This window comes from Cryptotermes secundus, unplaced genomic scaffold (genome assembly GCF_002891405.2).
Source record: "Cryptotermes secundus unplaced genomic scaffold, Csec_1.0 scaffold1951, whole genome shotgun sequence".
In the NCBI taxonomy this organism is placed as follows: Eukaryota; Metazoa; Arthropoda; class Insecta; order Blattodea; family Kalotermitidae; genus Cryptotermes; species Cryptotermes secundus.
The window spans coordinates 97,972-115,803 of record NW_019727443.1 but is presented as its reverse complement, the minus strand read 5'-3'; the positions used below and the strand labels follow the sequence as shown (position 1 = coordinate 115,803).

At 41.5% G+C, this 17,832-nt stretch overlaps 2 protein-coding genes across 8 annotated transcripts in view; one reads left to right on the top strand and one right to left on the bottom strand.

The window, feature by feature from the left end:
- The window catches only part of LOC111864872 (glypican-6), a 66,680-nt gene extending 53,789 nt beyond the window's left edge, over positions 1 to 12,891 (bottom strand). The window contains exon 1 of the mRNA XM_023852443.2: positions 12,431 to 12,891. Within this exon, the coding sequence (XP_023708211.1) occupies positions 12,431 to 12,656 (226 nt within the window). The 5' untranslated portion in view covers positions 12,657 to 12,891. The remainder of the gene's footprint in view (positions 1 to 12,430) is intronic.
- A 212-nt stretch (positions 12,892 to 13,103) lies between these two features.
- On the top strand, positions 13,104 to 17,711 carry LOC111864874 (pseudouridine-5'-phosphatase). 7 transcript variants are annotated; one of them, XM_023852450.2, is made up of 4 exons: positions 13,104 to 13,416; positions 14,453 to 14,671; positions 16,715 to 16,947; positions 17,520 to 17,711. In XM_023852450.2, exons 1-4 carry the CDS (start codon positions 13,359 to 13,361, stop codon positions 17,691 to 17,693), a joined length of 684 nt encoding a protein of 227 aa, XP_023708218.1. In that variant the 5' UTR covers positions 13,104 to 13,358; the 3' UTR covers positions 17,694 to 17,711. The 7 variants fall into 7 exon arrangements, with proteins under 7 accessions (XP_023708218.1, XP_023708219.1, XP_023708213.1 ...); XM_023852451.2 differs by lacking the exon at positions 14,453 to 14,671 and adding an exon at positions 14,180 to 14,398; XM_023852448.2 differs by lacking the exon at positions 17,520 to 17,711 and having other exon boundaries at positions 13,106 to 13,220; positions 13,308 to 13,416; positions 16,715 to 17,506.
- Positions 17,712 to 17,832: the final 121 nt, after the last annotated feature.

Genomic DNA, 17,832 nt, shown 5'->3' with positions numbered 1-17,832 from the left:
GGGGCTGTAGTGCCAAGGGGATATATATATATATATATACATGATTCATTTAACGACGCTGTCAGTATACCTCAAGACATAACTCCGAACGGTGAACTGGAAAGAACATCGAAGTGGTCGTAGCCTAATTTTAGGTACAGTCCCGACATTCGCCTGCACTTACATAACCACAAATGAATTATCGGCCGAGATTCGAACCGCGTATCTCCAAAATACAAGTCAGGAACGTTTCAGCTTAAACGAACTTCTACGTAATAAGAGGCTTAATCTCAAGTAGATATCCGAGGACTGGACTAGATTCATCTGGCATAGGATATGGTCCAGTTGCGGGCTGCTGTGAACACGGTAAGGAAATATGTATTATTGTTCCTTCTAACGCGAAAGAATTTCTTGACCATGTGAGCTACTATCAGTTTGTAAAGAAGGTCAGTCAACACGCCATACAAATTGCAGCACCTAATATGGGTACGTCCGTGCAGAAAACCCGTACGTCATTAACCACGGTAATGAAAAAGTCTTATCCCCTCTTCCCGCCTTCCGCGGATAAAATAACACTCGCGGTGCGAGTGCTCACACTTCATCACAGTCGGCATGTAATTTACACTCAATTATCCACGGTGAACAAACACGTTATTAAACTACTTAAAGAGCTATTCTTTAAAACAAGAGAAGCACGGGAGAGACAAGAACGTGCACACGAGAACTTTATTACTTTGCGTTACAGCAAAATAACATTCCAAAGTTATTACTCCTTAAAACACAATTGTTACTATATAATACCAGATATACACCCTTTAAAAACGCACTGCATTCTGCCCACAGGGTGTCTGTGTGTTCCGTACGATTCTCACAGTAAACAGCGACTGTTTCCCTAAACAGCATTAACCGGTTGGGCTTTGTAGCGGAGACGTAATGTGTCCTGTGAGGTACGGACTGAACATACTAAAACTCTGCATTCTGCCCACAGAGTGTCTGTGTGTTCCGTATGGTTCTCACAATAAACAGCGACTGTTTCCCTAAACAGCATTAACCGGTTTGGCTTTGTAGCGGAGACGTAATATTTCCTGTGAGGTACGAACTGAACATACTAAAACCCTGCATTCTGCCCACAGAGTGTCTGTGTGTTCCGTGTGGTTCTTACAATAAGCAGCGACTGTTTCCCTAAACAGCATCAACCGGTTAAGTCTTCTCGCTGCCAAATTTATCATGTCGTCTGTCTAAAACATCTCTCTGAAAGAACGCCTTAACTTGAACAGGTAACTAATCTTACGGAAGAAAAGTCCTGTGAGTTCAACTAAGTCTCCGGCACGGTGATTTTGGTTTCCCATCGTAATAATTCAACAATGTACTTCAGAATTCAATGACGTAAGCTAAAAGATGTTCCGGACACAGCATACACTGGCAAGCAGCTTCTGTGCTGGGTAGTGAATACAATTAAGCGTGTTTATATATCCATCGGCACGGACACAAATCTTCAGTGCCACTACAGGAAACGTTAATAGCCCGGTGCTGACAGTTCCAGATGTCAGGGAGCCGGATTACATACACACACGGAGACTTATCTTCAAGATGATAGGCAGAACGTAGCCCCGGATGGTACATGTGCTCAGATTCAGCTACATAATATCAGAAAGTTCAATACCTGTCTCACAGAAAACACACCGTGTCTAACTACAAACACTACAACTAAATATTAAAATAGTAGATTAACGTTTGCAGGGATATCTCACTTCGAATTTCTCCAAAATTCGACTAACGCTTTATGATATCGGCACGTATCCACGTACCGCGACAAGAAATTATGGGTTCCGGATTAGGCGAGGATGTTTATTGGACAACTGCTCTCAAATACCACCCTTTCAGACGTAGCGACCTGATTAGTCCGTCGTCTGTTTCCTCTTCAATCGCTATCTCTTGCGCCGCTGTTCTCCGTGGAGTGTCTTCGTTCTTGGATCTTCTCTTGTCTCTCGTCGGATCTGAACTGCTCTGGTCTCTTATCTTCCACTCTCTCAAGCAGCTCTTCGCGTACCGCTGAGAGAACACCTTGTTTCGCATGTTAGCTAGAATATTCGTTAGCGGACCTATTTGTTGCTGTGGCAACTCAACTTTGCCTCTGTTGTCTATGCAGTTTCTTCGGTAGATGTATTTACAAGTATTCGTTGCCNGTTCCCACATTTTGTAGACACTCGGCTCATAGATGGCGGTAAAGTTGTCAGCCTTACGCGCCGGCCGCCCTTTCCCCCCCCCCCCGGAAGATTCCTGTTAGAGGATGAGCCGACCCCAGGGTCATAGTGCGGCTAGAATGTTTAGGTAAATCTAAAAAAAATCCACCTCATCGGGACTCAAACTCGCGACCTTCCGGCTTGTAGCATAGTGCCTCAACCAACTACACTACCGCGTGCCCCTCTCAATCGTTATAAAGCTTCAAAATTGTTTCTGCACAACGCTAAAACCTCTATCAACTCCGCAGTTTAGAGTACAAACTTCCTCACGACCTCCGAGTTCGAGCCCCGGGGACGAAACCCGCTCCTCCTTTCCAATCAAGACCGTTTTACACCAAGATAACCCTCTACGGCACGGCCCCCAGAGAGATCACGGCCGGCCTCTTGCCACTGGCAATCGTTGAGCAATCTTAACTTGTCGGAAACATCCTTTCTGCATTGTAAAATTTCACATTCAGAGAACCTCCTTTCCTTCGTACTAAATGCTTCTGATGTCACATCCTGTTGGGTTCAGTTCCTTCCTTGAACGCCAAAAGCCTAACTCTCTGTAGCTAAACACATAGTGGAGGGCATAATAACTTCATGGAGCTGAGACCTTCTTCAGAAGCCGCCAGCTTTATGTAACCCGAAGGGTCATTACCGTCTTCACAAGAGCCCTCCACTGGTCCCTATCCTGAGCTAGATCAATCCACTCCATACCACCCCATCGTATCTCTCTGAGATCCATTTTAATATCGTTCACCCAACTATGCCTTGGTCATCCCAGTGGTCTCTTTCCTTCCGGCTTTCCCATCAATATCCTATACGCATTCCTCATATCCCCCATTCGTGCTATATGCCCTGTCCACCTCATCCTCCTTGACTTGTTCATTCTAATTATACTTGGAGAAGAGTACAAGTTATGAAGCCCCTCATTATGAAGTTTTCTCCAACCTCTCGTCACTTCATCTCTCTGCGGGCCAAATATTCTCAAACACCCTCAGTCTATGTCCTTAATGTCAGACACCAAGTTTCACACCCATTTTGTAATAATGGCGGACACAACATATACTGTAACTCTGCAAATAGCAGGCCGTGCCCAATCCTCAGCAGGTCTTTCATTGTCGTGGGAACCAGTGAGCATCTGCCTGTACGGCCACAAGCTGCTCTCGGATTATCACACACGGACAGGAGCAACTAACTGTTCTAAAATAACAGTCATAAACCTGCTGCCGTCTTCATCTGCAAGTGGGGCCAGTGAGTCCCATGGGAGCGGGGCGACGGGTCAAGGTTCTATACAGCCTTACGGAAGAAAAGTCTTATGCAAGTATGCACGAATTTCCCGCCGGGACTCCAGTAACGGAAGAACTTCCAAAATAGTATCTAGTACAGCAACACCTCGCACAGTCCGGGTAATCGGTTCCGCCAATGCCCCGGACTGTTTGAAACCGGACTAATCGAGGAACTAAATACATACAGAAAAAGAAAATTGGTTCCAAAAAATTATCCGTTTTTCAATAAATAAAACGCGATCAATAAATTAAAATGTCTTTATTAGAAATAATTTTTAAAAATTCATGTTTTTCGCAATTCATTTTTTATTCTCTAAAAATTGCAATATTGATGTCTGCACGTTTTTCTTCTTTGGCCTTTTCTCTTCATACATTTCTCTGTAGCAACGAATTGCATTGTTCATCGTTCGGAGAATTGTGAGGCTACGTTCAACATTGGGACCAACTTCCATAATATGCTCTGACAAGGTTTCAACCATTCCAAAAATTTCTGATAGTTGTTCAGCTGTTAATTCATGTGCAGGCACTTCAACACACTCGTCGTTGTCTAAGTTGTCCTCCCGTTCTTCATCTCTGTTACTAAGTGTTGGTTATCTAGTTCATTAGTGTTCGCTTTGATGCACTCAATTGCGTGACGGAATCTAACTCATTGAAGCCAAGTTGCTGTCCAGTTTCCACTGCTATTAGTGACTTCAGCAAAATGAGTTTCAAAACCAATGAAATCATTTGCACAATGAGGTATGATATGTTTCCATACTGCCCTCATATTGCTTGCCGTAATTCATGCCAGGCTTCGCCTCTATTTTCGGTAACGTTTCTGATGTAGCTCTTCCAAAATTCCGCTAAAGCAGTGCTCCCCCACCTCCTCCAGCGATAGCTCTCAGAGCTCAAGAGCGAACGACCCGAGCACAGGTACATACATATACAGCGGGGAACCCCAGAAAAAAATTGAAAAACGTATCGTATCGCATAAATTTAAAACCACATAAAAATAAACAGCACAAAAAGAGACTTGACTGTATAAAGGGAAAAAAAACGATCATTTATGTATTAAAAATAATTTTGTGAACTAAAGGTCACTGGATTTTTTCAGTTGACCTAATCCTTCCAGCCGCACTAGGCCCTGGGATTTACTCAGCCTCTAACAGAAATGAGTACCAGGAATTAATCAAATAATTTTCCTGGGGAGTAAAGCGCGGCCGGCGCTTAAGGCTGACAACCTAACCGCCATCTCTGAGCCGATTGTCTAGATAATGTGGGACCCTCAACGTCTCACAACCCTATGGACCTTCACGGCCTGGTACAGAGATAGCTTTACTTTTTTTTACTAATTTTTTAGAATTTATTTTTATTTTGCTCAATTAAAATTTAATTTGTTTTGAAATTTTCAAACCGTACTATAGAGAATCCGGACCGTGCGAGGTATTGCTGTAATTTCATAAATATGACGTAACGGTCTACGTCACTAACTGACGATGACGCAACATAGACAGGGTATACAGAGAGCGGAAGACAGGCACAGACAATGAAACAGGCTTCACAAGGGTGAGACGATCTATAAAATACTGACGGTAACAGTTCAGAACAACCCGCACTCAGCAATATCATCTAATCCCGCATGCATCAGTAATCAATCAGCGAGTGAATTAATAGCCTAAGTATAATGTTGTCACAAGCATAATAGACCCGAAGTCTACACAAAAAGATATCGATAAGCAGACATATTTATATACTGCCTACCTGTCAACACCACAAAATGGCCTCTCATCCCTTTCATCGCTTATCACCACGAGATACCGCTGTGATATCGATTTACCTCATTTCTACTGGAATTTCGTCTTCTCTATCCACTCACCCACCGAACACTGACTTTATTCGGGGGTCTGGTTCGAATCTAGACCGAGCCACTGACTATACAATGACTGAGGGCATGACGACCGGGGAATTGAGGTTCAAGAGATTCTTCTGTTCAGCCCAGCTCTGGGGCCCACCCACTGAACCAGTCTCCTAGGTTCCTCCCACGCGGGTAATGCCGCCGGCGGTTAAAGGCGACCACTCGCCTCCTCGTGCGGAGGATAAAATAAGGTAACATACCTCCTCCACCCCCCATACGTCTTCACAGTGAAGCACAGGGCCAATTCTACTGTTTGTAAGTGATTAAAGCAACGAACTGGCAGTGACTATGTGACGCCGTGCAGTCCTGCATATAGTTACCAGCGTCCTGGAGTAACATACAGCCTCCATTACAGGGTATACACTGAAGATGGAGCCAGCAGGTTCATCGAACACACTGGTACAGACTACACGGCGTCATATCCCAGAAGATACAGTATCTTCAAATAATTCAGCTAAAACGCATTTATTTGAATCCAAAGATTCTCGGGGTTAAAGGTTCGCCAGTTAGTCGACATTTCTGAATTGTATTCTGGGAGTGGTTGGTTCGAATTTCAGATGGGACCTCAATTATCCCAAATGACTCAGATCTACTATTCTCGGATGTGACGCCGTACCTCTGTATATCGCACCTCAGCTGGGCACGCGGTACTGTACTTGTCTGAGGCACTATGCTACAAGTCGGAAGGTCCCGGATTCGATTCCCGATGAGGTCGTCGGATTTTTCAGTTTATTTAATCCTTCTAGCAGCACTACGGTCCTGGGGTCGACTCAGCAACCAAATGAGTACCAGGAATCTTCCTGGGGGTAAAGGTGGCCGACGCGAAAGGCTGATAACCTCAATCACAGCCACCTGCCAGCAGACTGTCTAGAAAAAAGTGGGAGCCTCGACGTCTGACAACCCTATGGGCCTCCACAGGCTGTTACAGAAATATTAGTACCTTTACCAATCAGGTCGCGATGGTGAGTATGGGTGCATAACAGCGATAAATTGGTGACGCATCGCCCCCCCCACACCTAGGATGAATTGTAATAATCAACATGCACCACAGTAAATAGACAAAGCAACCTTCCACCCTATATTTAGCACCTCTGTCTCCCCCCATGTATGAGGGGAGAGTAAAAGACAGGGGAATATAAAACCGTTGGCAGATGAGATCTGTCCATAAAGCAGGCATCAACCCCGGACGAGCGAGCGACCGATCTTGTGATTTTAGCGCTCAAGAATCTGGTCACCAGGCAGGTTAGTTGAGTGGTAACGCTCTACACTTGTATTCTGGAGGTGCTAGCTTCGAGCATCGCACAAGACACCGATTATACTGACAGAGTCCTTCATTGCTTTCCTCAGTCCCTCCAAGTAAATGCCGTGGAATTCATCAGTCACCTACAATTCGACACTACATATGGGGGAGAGTCAGTAAATGGGTCACAAATGGATATACACGTAAAACGTAAAACATGTGATATTCGAACCGGGAAAAACATTTATTTCTCGACATATCCTCCACCAACATCGATACACTTGTCCCGTCGCCTTACCAGTGCGTAGAAACCGCAGCATAGAAGTCTTTTGGCTGTTGCCTCAGCCACTTCCTCACCGGTCGGACATCACCTGCGGCTTTCGGACGTCCTTGAGAGAATTTCTCGGCCCAGTTATGAACCGCTTTATGCGACAAACACTTCCCACCGTAAACAAGGAAAAAAAATATGAAAATTCTTTGCCCACAAAAGAATACACAACAGGACGCTGCTCTTCGGTAGTACACCCTTCAAGCACGGTCACCATTTTGACCATTGAAACCAGCATCTGTACCTGCGCATGCGTGTCTGCTATCGACACTGTCATGTAGCTGGACTCTGCTGCTACCTAGTGATACACACAGAAAAGCTACTATGTCCATTACAGATTTTTACTTCTATTTGTGACATATTTCCTGACTCCCCCGAAGTATGATCCTGACAGCGTCTCACAAGCAACATTACCACTGCTCATGCTACGAGCCTAAGGGCTACCATAAGGCCTTCGTCTGTGCTGTCCGTGTGCTTCGTTAAGCTACATGGAGTGAGGGTACAGCTCCAGGCATTCCTACTGAGTGGTCAGATTCACGTTCCAGCTCCTTCACCCCTGTGGATGAATCCCCAGGTGGGGTGGGTAGGCCCCAATGCCGACCTGGACGCTGTGAAGGAGAGAAAGCTCTCTTTGCCCTCCGCGGGAACCAAACCACGACACCTCGGTCATCCAAATCGTCGTAGCCTAAGCGCTATACTGAGACCCGTATTCCGGCTCCAGCCCTTTTATAACTGACTTCATGGAGCTGAGCCCTTCTTGAGAAGCCGCCAATTCTGCAGCTACACAAGAACTTCCCAGCATTTCATGGAACCCGAAGGTTCACTACCGTGTTCACAAGAGCCCTCCACTGATTCGTATCCTGAGCCAGATCGATCCAGTCCATACCACCCCATCCTGTGTCTCTAAGATCCATTTTAATATTATCCACCCACCTACGTTTTGGTCTTCCTAATGGCTCTTTCCTTCTGGCTTTCCCACTAATATCCTATATGCATTTCTCTTCGCCCCATTCGTGCTACATGCCCTGCTCACCTCATCCTCCTTGACTTGATCATTCTAATTATACTTGGAGAAGAGTACGAGTTGTGAAGCTCCTCATTATGCAGTTTTCTCCAACCTCCTGTCACGTCATCTCTCTTCGGTCCAAATATTCTCCCCAACACCCTGTTCACAAACACCCTCAGTCTATGTTCCTCCCTTAACGTCACAGACCAAGTTTCACACCCATACAGAACCACAGGCAAAATTATAGTTTTGTACATTTTAATTGTTGTGTTTTTAGGTATCACACGAGAATACAAAAAAGTTCTGGACTGAATGGTAGCAAGCATTTCCCAAATTCGATCTCCTCTTAATTTCCTTCTGAACCAAATTTTGAACTGTTACTCTCGTTCCCAAATATTTTAACTGTGCCACATTTTCAGAGCATCTGTTAGCTATCTTTATGTCACGACTTTTATATGTGATATACATAAAACAAGACAAGAACTGTATGCACAGAGTAACAATGCAGGCGCTTCCGCTTACGTTTGTGAATAAGAGATGTTCTCAAGACCTGTGCAGAAATGCATGTACGCCTTCATGCAAGTTGCGCCCCTGGTTACGGAGACGTGCATCTTCTGTACTACGCGGCAACTCGTCACGAAGCATCCGTCATTTTTGTCTGATTTCGGAATGCCGCGGACACACCGCAACGCATCGTCCCCGAGGTCCGTTCTGCGGTTTCGTGTGTGTACAGACGGACAGACGGCTTCGAAAGCGCGGAATTATATTTGCGTGGCAATTTTCTGATAATCACGAAGAGCTGATATCATCTGTTTTACTGTTCTTTTAGTAGTAATTAGCAAAAGCTTTCAAACACGTTGCTGTTACTGTTCTTCAAGATGCTGATGGTGATAATGGTGATCATGCTGTAGTTCTACGCCCCGATTTTTATCGAATCCGAAAGTTGATTACCTTGTTCACACGAAACCTGCACCGAACCCTATCCTAAGCCAGATGAATCGAATCCACATCCTCCCAAACTATTTCGCTATGACCGGCTTAATATTATCCTCCAAGCCAAGCAAGTGGCAAGTCACGATGGTATGTTGCTCGGTTTATTCGACCCTGAAGATAGAGGTAATGTTTCCTCCGAAACGTCGGTTGACTTTCAACGGGCTACTACGTATTAATAGGGCCAAGCTGTAATTCGGTTCGTACCTCAGAGGAAACACTTTGGGCACAGATTACTAAGATACATACGTAATTTACTGATATTCCTGTTTGTCCATCGGATCAAGTGAAACACACAAAAAAAAACGGAAATGTTCAGTCGCTAAAGGACGCGATGCTGCGACAGTGCTGTACCTGGGTCCAACTCTTCTGCGGTTTTCCTTCATTATTCTAAAGAAGTTTGAGATCGCCCTGAACTAACACCCCTGTCTTATTTCCTGTTATTTTCATTATCTGTAGCATAAACTTTACTGCCCCCTTCCTCCGTGTTAAAAAACAAACACAGACCAAGAAATCTTGAGGTGTAGAAGCCTGTAAGCTGCATCAATTCGTGAGTTACCCTCCATTTTGGGGTTTCTGATAGAGTTGGGCCCAAGTTAATGTATATTTGTGTTGGAAGATGTGGTAGTTCCTTCAGTATATATATATAAACAACGCACACAAGGCAGTAAAGCATTCTCTTCCGTTCGTGAACTCGCTATTGACTTCAAAGTGTATAATCGCAAGCACTTCTCTCTAAATAAAACATCGCTATGAGCTGGTGTGTCAGAATTAGAAACGAAATATTATCAGCCTCTAAAACAATGGCATATTCTGTACCTCAGGCACTGAACTCGCACCCTTACGGGAGAAGAGATCTCCGGTCTGGCGATTTTGGTTCCCACCGCGTCCTGAAAATACCGAGCAGTTTCTAATGGTGACGTAACAGTCTTCTAAAACACCACCACATGAAGATATTCTGGAAAGTGTAGGGATAACTCCATACATTCTTTACCTCGGCAGTGGAAAGGGGTGACGGTACCCACGGGTAGGAGGCTGGGTAGGCCCGGCCGTACCGAGATTTGAACCCAGATTCACCAGGTGGTCTTGCCCGTAGCATAGTCACTATAGGTACTGAATTAACCCGCACATTTGGCGGTTTATCTCCTATCCCCTATTGTTACTCTATTGGAGACAGTAAAGTCAGACACAAAGCAGTTAAGTGAGGTGTTCGTTCTGGAGACACAAAAGCAAAACAACAATCACGGAACGATAAGTAGATTTCAAAGGGTTCTGACGGTGGTGTACAACAGCATAAAGTGTAAAGTCTGCAGTTGAACCTGTTCATGCTCCTTCAACTGTTACGGGTAAAATCAGTTTACAACAGGCAGTTCCAATTCATATTACGGGTAAAATCAGTTTACAACAGACAGTTCCAATTCATATTACGGGTAAAATCAGTTTACAACAGACAGTTCCAATTCATATTACGGGTAAAATCAGTTTACAACAGACAGTTCCAATTCATATTACGGGTAAAATCAGTTTACAACAGACAGTTCCAATTCATATTACGGGTAAAATCAGTTTACAACAGACAGTTCCAATTCATATTACGGGTAAAATCAGTTTACAACAGACAGTTCCAATTCATATTACGGGTAAAATCAGTTTACAACAGACAGTTCCAATTCATATTACGGGTAAAATCAGTTTACAACAGACAGTTCCAATTCATATTACGGGTAAAATCAGTTTACAACAGACAGTTCCAATTCATATTACGGGTAAAATCAGTTTACAACAGACAGTTCCAATTCATATTACGGGTAAAATCAGTTTACAACAGACAGTTCCAATTCATATTACGGGTAAAATCAGTTTACAACAGACAGTTCCAATTCATATTACGGGTAAAATCAGTTTACAACAGACAGTTCCAATTCATATTACGGGTAAAATCAGTTTACAACAGACAGTTCCAATTCATATTACGGGTAAAATCAGTTTACAACAGACAGTTCCAATTCATATTACGGGTAAAATCAGTTTACAACAGACAGTTCCAATTCATATTACGGGTAAAATCAGTTTACAACAGACAGTTCCAATTCATATTACGGGTAAAATCAGTTTACAACAGACAGTTCCAATTCATATTACGGGTAAAATCAGTTTACAACAGACAGTTCCAATTCATATTACGGGTAAAATCAGTTTACAACAGACAGTTCCAATTCATATTACGGGTAAAATCAGTCTACAACAGACAGTTCCAATTCATATTACGGGTAAAATCAGTCTACAACAGACAGTTCCAATTCATATAAAACATTACAAAGTTCCACGTTCTCTTGTGTTTATTTTGATGTTGTACCTTAGTTTACTTCAAAAAAAAAACACACGGATTGGGAAGACCAAGAAGAAGATGAAAATACCAATTTTAAAGCTTCTCAACATTGAAATATGGTTGCAGCAACCAGTACTCGAGGTAACGGTCTTCTCGGGTGTGACGCCGTGAAGACTGGTAAATGGGTAGCAAAGTTTTGGACTACTCTAAAGAGTAAAATACTTCTTCCCCGGAAACGGAACAAGCATTTTCCACTGAGAGCTTGGTACCTAACTACCAGACTATCCGACGTCATATTTCGGAAGACAGTAATTTTTATACCACCTCCATGCTAACCTCAAATCTCTCATATGATAATCTTGATTTGTTGGTTTCACGCGGACTGGTTTTGGGCGTCTATTATTTTTTCTTGGCTAATTGTTAGACACTACATTTTTAACTGAGCGACTATCAGCTGCTCAAGAATGGCTGTACTCTGCGTGGTTAGCCATAAGGTCAACAAACCTAATCCACACGCAAACAACTTAATAATACAGTGTCAACATATTTAAGCTATTTAGTATCCATGTACCCGATTTAATTACCAAGAAATTTGCAGCAAAAATTTGTATCCTGTACATTTGCCAGATTCAACACAATCCTACGTAACGTAAATTGAACTTAAGATGCCGTGCACTCTTATCGAATTTGGAATATCGGTAAAATACTAAAGTTAATTTAAATGGCAGCAAAAATATGACGAGTGCATTTTTCTGGGTTTTATAGTCGTGTAGTTCGAAGACGGCCCGACGTTTTAAGAACACATCGCCTCCAACTATCTTCGAGGCCTTAAAGTCAAGAAACCAGCAGTAAGCGACCATGAAAGTGTCGCGATATTGCTCCTCCAAAACGTCGGGCTCTCCCAATTATACGGTGTTAAAATCCATGAGACTTTCTACCCTAAACCTCTAATCCAACAAAATTATTACGTTTCCGTCATGTTCGATATGGGCCTGTATAACTTTAAGTCTTTTTGATACAAAATGGGACTATCTCGGTACTCTAATACTACCCTCTTTGCTTAACAGCACATAATAATGACAAGAACAAAGCTACGAATAAGAATTACAATCATATCCAAGCTTACTAAACGTTCGCTGCAAAATCATACCTGACAAAGGATCGTTCGGCACTTCACCAGCACTAAAACCTCTTTCTTCATAAGTGTAGCGCACGCTAGCACAGTTTATGCCAGTCGCAGAAACATCTTGTGTCCATAACGTTATTGCTAATAAAGCTATTGTCCACACTAAAACACACGTATATTCCTTACGGTGCCGCCTCTCCAGCCGCAAAGACTGTTCCAACATTTTGCATATGCAACCATTCACAGCCATGCTGCCTGCCAGGGAAATATCAGTCGTAGCAGCCTCGTCTAAAAAGTATCGACGTTCACGCTTCACTTACAAATAAAGGTCAGTTGGAACTGAAATAAATCCAGCTATCTTTTTTGTGCATTTGTACTACATTATCCGGTAATTAAATACCGGATGAAAGCCATACAACAAAACTATTAACCGACCACATTCACACAAACACTACCCGCTGTGCATCTGTTAGGACTGGTTTGGACGTCTGCTTCAACGCCCGAACCATTTGCGCACGCGCATTTGTATTCGCCGCGCACCTATCATTACGCACGGATAACAACGGTTGCTGAGCGATGTTTGTTGCAAAGTTAAGCTATGAAGACCATGAAGATGCTATGAGAGATTTCAGAACGTGATTTAATTCAGTTGACTAACGATAATCAATAACATGCTGTACAACATAATAAAATGTCTTTCCCTTATCTATGTGTTTGACTTTACGTGAATGAAGTTATCTTAAGCAAATATAAAGGATATATTTATCTATTTGCCTTTCCAAGTTTTCGCGACAGGTTTTTTAATTGATTTGACGTAATAGTTTATCTATCGTCTTCTTAATTAGATACGTGTCACCAACGTAATGTGCATTTCGCAATACTGAAATATTTCTCATTCCAGTATCGTGTTAATACACTGTGACTGAAGGATTCTGGGTGATACAAATTCATTATGGCAAATTATAGTAAGGTTGACCATGTCATATTTGACCTGGACGGCCTTCTACTTGGTAAATAATAAATTAGTCCAGTACTCATTCATCTTTTACAAGTAATCTGCATTGGACTTTTTTGTTCTTTTTATGACAGGGACAGTCGATTATATTATCAAAAATTAAAGTGTCTCAGAATACGAGTATGAAATCAGTTTCGCTCAAAACTACTTTCATATTAGGTTTAAAATCTTCAAATTCTGTCGCAAAAATAAAAATGGGTGGTCTGCATGTAACTTTGGAATGGTTGAAAGGTTCTAGAAGCTATTCTAAATTTATAATAAATGTACCATGTGGTCCATACAATTTCCAAGCAAATTTTCAAAAATGCAGTACAACTTCTTCAAGTAGATGAGAAGTACTTTTCTCGTAAATATCAGTAACTCTCCCGCTTCATCCCTTCCATTAAGATTCACCTCACAAGTGCTGTCTCTGCATGATTGTGATTTAAAAATGTAAGTACATTTAAAATAGCAGCAGTTAATTTGAAAACCTTAAATGAAACATCTTCACTATGGCTCTTAATTTAACGGTTCAGAACACTGTGATAACTATAGGTACCATCTGTTCTTAACATAAAAACCTCACATTTTGCCCAGAGAGCATATTTATGCATTTTGTATGATTCTCACAGTAATCATCAATTACTTCCTTAAACAGCCTTAACCAGCTGGTCTTTGTAATGGAGATGACCTGTTTCCACAAAGTATAGACTGAAATTTTAAATATTACTTACATAAATTTCACACTTCAGAAGGTTAACTAGTATGTAATGTTTCAGATACTGAAACTTTCTACTTGCATACAGCCACTGAACTGTGTAAATCCTTCGGCAGAACATTCACAATGGAACTGAGAGAAAAAATAATGGGACTTCCTGGTCCTGAATATTCAAGAGCTATTGTTGAAATGTTAAATTTACCAGTGTTGCCAGAAGAATATTATGCACATTCAAGACACGAGATCAAGAATCTATTTCCATCTGCAAAACTGATGCCAGGTATTAAAATGTAATCAGTTTTAACACATTTTTAATGTTACTTTTTTCTGACAGGGACAGAAGAAATTTACGTGGAGATGTTTTCAATTATTTGTGGTAAATATGGTAAGAGCTATACATTTGATGTAAGAGAGAAAGTACTGGGAACAGTGGAATCGGATTCATGTGCAATTTTAGTTAAGGAAGTCAACCTCCCAATGAGTCCTCAAGAACTTTTGAGTCAGCAACGCCTGCTGCAAAGAGAAATGCTTCCAAAGACCAAGTTAATGCCAGGTAAAACAACCTTCTTCCTTGCTCCTTTGTCATTCCCAAAATATGTTTATCTTACAAAAAGTGTTGGAGAATAAGTAACATCTGGGGGTATATTACACTCCTCTCTATTACTTGAACATAATGTCCAACAGTGTGGAGGAATTTCCAGAATGAATGACCGTGAAAATGTCCCAGCTGTACACATCCTATTAATTCCCAAAAGTAAGAGCCATTTTCTTCATCTGGATTGCTTCCTTCTGGTGCCACAATGTTGTCTGAGACCTATGTGCATTCACTATTGCCTCATGGTCCAGGAACTGAAGCAGAATACTACATGTGCTAAAATGCCATCAGCATCCCCAGAGACTGCGTAGAACACCTTTCCCATGCACTATTCAGCTGAAACCTTGCGCCTGCTGATTTCAACTTCTTTTGACCACTAAGGAGCAGTTCACAGGCAAACATTTTGAATACAAAAACCAAGGCATGGTGGAAGGTGCTCAATATATGCTGTTCTTTTTCAGGGAATCAACATGTGGTGTATTGCTGGGACAAGTGTCTCAGCTGCTTTGGCAATTAAGTACACAAACAGTGGGTCTGTTATACTGTGCTGTTCTGAAAATCTGCATTGAAGCAATAAGTATGAGTGCAATGCATTCTTGGATGTTACTTATTGAACAGTGTATATGTAAGCTGCTGCTGAGCAGTCGTAGGAGAGAGTCACTGTGCACAACCTGGAAACACTATGACACTGGTTCTTTGTCCTTCAATCCTGTGTACAAATGCACAACATATACAAAGAGCTTGTATCTGAAGGAACACAGGAAATGAGGTCTGGAATCTACTAATAGAAAACATGGGAATCGAACCTCCTAATTCATTCCTGAAATTAAGCTGTTTTAACAATTTTTATTTGAATAGTATGTGTCATACAGGGGTAATCATGAGCACAACTGACATACCAGCTGGTAACTTTTGTATTGTACACGACTCTTCTGGAGCACATTAAATCAGAAGGCCTTACAATGACAAAATGCAGAATTATTGAATTCCCAGCCAGAGTAATATGGATTTAATCCCTCAAGAAGTGTTCACTGTAAGTTTAAAAGTTTTCTAACAGTGGTCCTTGGCCACTGTCTCAGTCCTTTAGAATCACCGTTTCAGAAACTGTTTTCTTTCCATCATCAGGTGAACAAGTGATGATCAAAACTGCCAATTTCAAAAATTTTGCTGGGTTCACAAATGTTCTTACCCAGAAAATATAAAAAGCATTTTATATATTTTATGTGCCAGCAGTGTTACGCACACTCAAAAAATCAATTTCAGGTCAGCAGCTATACAAAATGCAATACGAACAAAGTCTGGGTCAAAAAATACATTGTGAACACCAGAACAGGACAAGGCAGCATAATCCTTTTACAATTTGTCAGTGTAAATCAATGAGAAGAAAAGGTATTCCCTCATATTGTAAGTTACAGAAATAAATTTTGGAGTACTTACTACAGACATGGCTACCTCCATGAGCACTGTTCTTACCAGATAAAACCTCTGTATATTTCATTAGTTCCCAGCTGACTGACTGGCAGAAACTTGAATTATGCAAGACTTTCAAAAATGCTTCAAACATGAAAGGTATTTAAATAATTTCTTTGTAGAATTTTTGTTCAGAAGATCCTTCCCCCCAAATTAAGTCATTATGCAGTATATTGGACAAGTAGTGAAGTAGATTATTTAGAAATTAATCCTTCATGGGGCCCTAATAAAGACATAATGATTTCATTATCAGGGAGCCAATTTAATGAATCCAAATGAGTTATCATGACCCCAGTACAGGCACTGTATTCATGGTGCTGAATCTTAGAAAGGAGATACACAATAAATCAAAGATGGCCACAGCGCTATGAGTGTTTAATTCTCTACTCCTTTAATCTAGCATAATATAACATCAAATACTAAATATTACTGCATTCACTGACATCTTTTCTTTTTTTCTTTTGCCTGCTAATGTCAAGATATGATAGCGTATAGTGTACATTGCAATGCTACTGTAACATTTCATTTCAGGAGCAGAACGCTTAGTGCGTCACTTGCATCAACATGGCATTCCAATTGCAGTTGCTACAAGCAGCTCTGAGGAAAGTGTTAACCTGAAGCTAACAAATCACAAAGAACTGTTTTCTTTATTTCATCATATTGTAATGGCGAGTAGTGATCCAGAAGTGAAGAAGGGAAAACCAAGCCCTGAAATCTTTCAAATATGTGCTTCAAGATTCCCAGATAAACCAAAACCAGACAAGGTACATACAATGAATCCTCAGGTCACCATGATGTACAGATCTGGTGGCCCCAGTATGATCCTTCTACATGTAGGGCATGATTATCCCAGTGAATATGCACACCAAGTGTTACTGCCCCGGAGCGAGTGCTCCTGTCAGCACAATAACAATCTTGATCACTTCTGCTACAGAGTAAAAAAGGGTGGGCAGCTTTTTCTTTTGAGAGTTATTTTGTGAATTTGTCAGTGTCTAGACCATGCAGTGTCAAACAGCAGGATGATGAAACAAGTGATGATGGCTTAGTCAAGGCATTGTCCCAGAATTTGCCTGGAGAGTCCGAAGAGAGCAACAGAAAAAAATTGGTCAATATAACAGGTGTCCTGGCTGAGATCTCGACCAAGCACCTGCTTAATTAATATGAGTCGAGAGCGTTTGTTACCACTATGCCAGTTCATACAGCTGGACTGGTTCTGTGGCAGACAGTTTACTGTACATATTTCCCACACAATGCATATTCAGACTGTTATCATAATTATTGCTGGAATCATTTAAAATCTGATACTGTACCCTAATCCTTGATGGTTTCATTTCAGTGCCTAGTGTTTGAAGATGCACCAAATGGTGTTAAAGCTGCTCTAGCTGCAGGAATGCAAGTTGTAATGGTGCCAGATGAACATATTTCTGAAGAAAACAAACAGCTGGCAACATTAGTCCTCCATTCACTGGAGGACTTCAAACCTGAATTATTTGGGTTACCACAATATTAATAAAAACACTGTTTTGCAAATGTTATTGTTGTGTTCATAGTCTGAGGAAGTTTTAGCATACAAAATTATTTTGTTATGGGATGAATAAATATTATTAAATATATAAACTCAAATCACTACCACCAACAAATTAAAAGAT

What these genes read in the sequence shown, in the direction of transcription:
- LOC111864874 (XM_023852445.2), top strand. Translation starts at nt 13,359, where the DNA reads ATGGCAAATTATAGTAAGGTTGACCATGTCATATTTGACCTGGACGGC. An exon ending in CCTGGACGGCCTTCTACTTG is followed by an intron (nt 13,417 to 14,452) that starts GTAAATAATAAA and finishes TTTTTCTGACAG; the next exon opens with GGACAGAAGAAATTTACGTG. An exon ending in AAAGACCAAGTTAATGCCAG is followed by an intron (nt 14,672 to 16,714) that starts GTAAAACAACCT and finishes ATTTCATTTCAG; the next exon opens with GAGCAGAACGCTTAGTGCGT.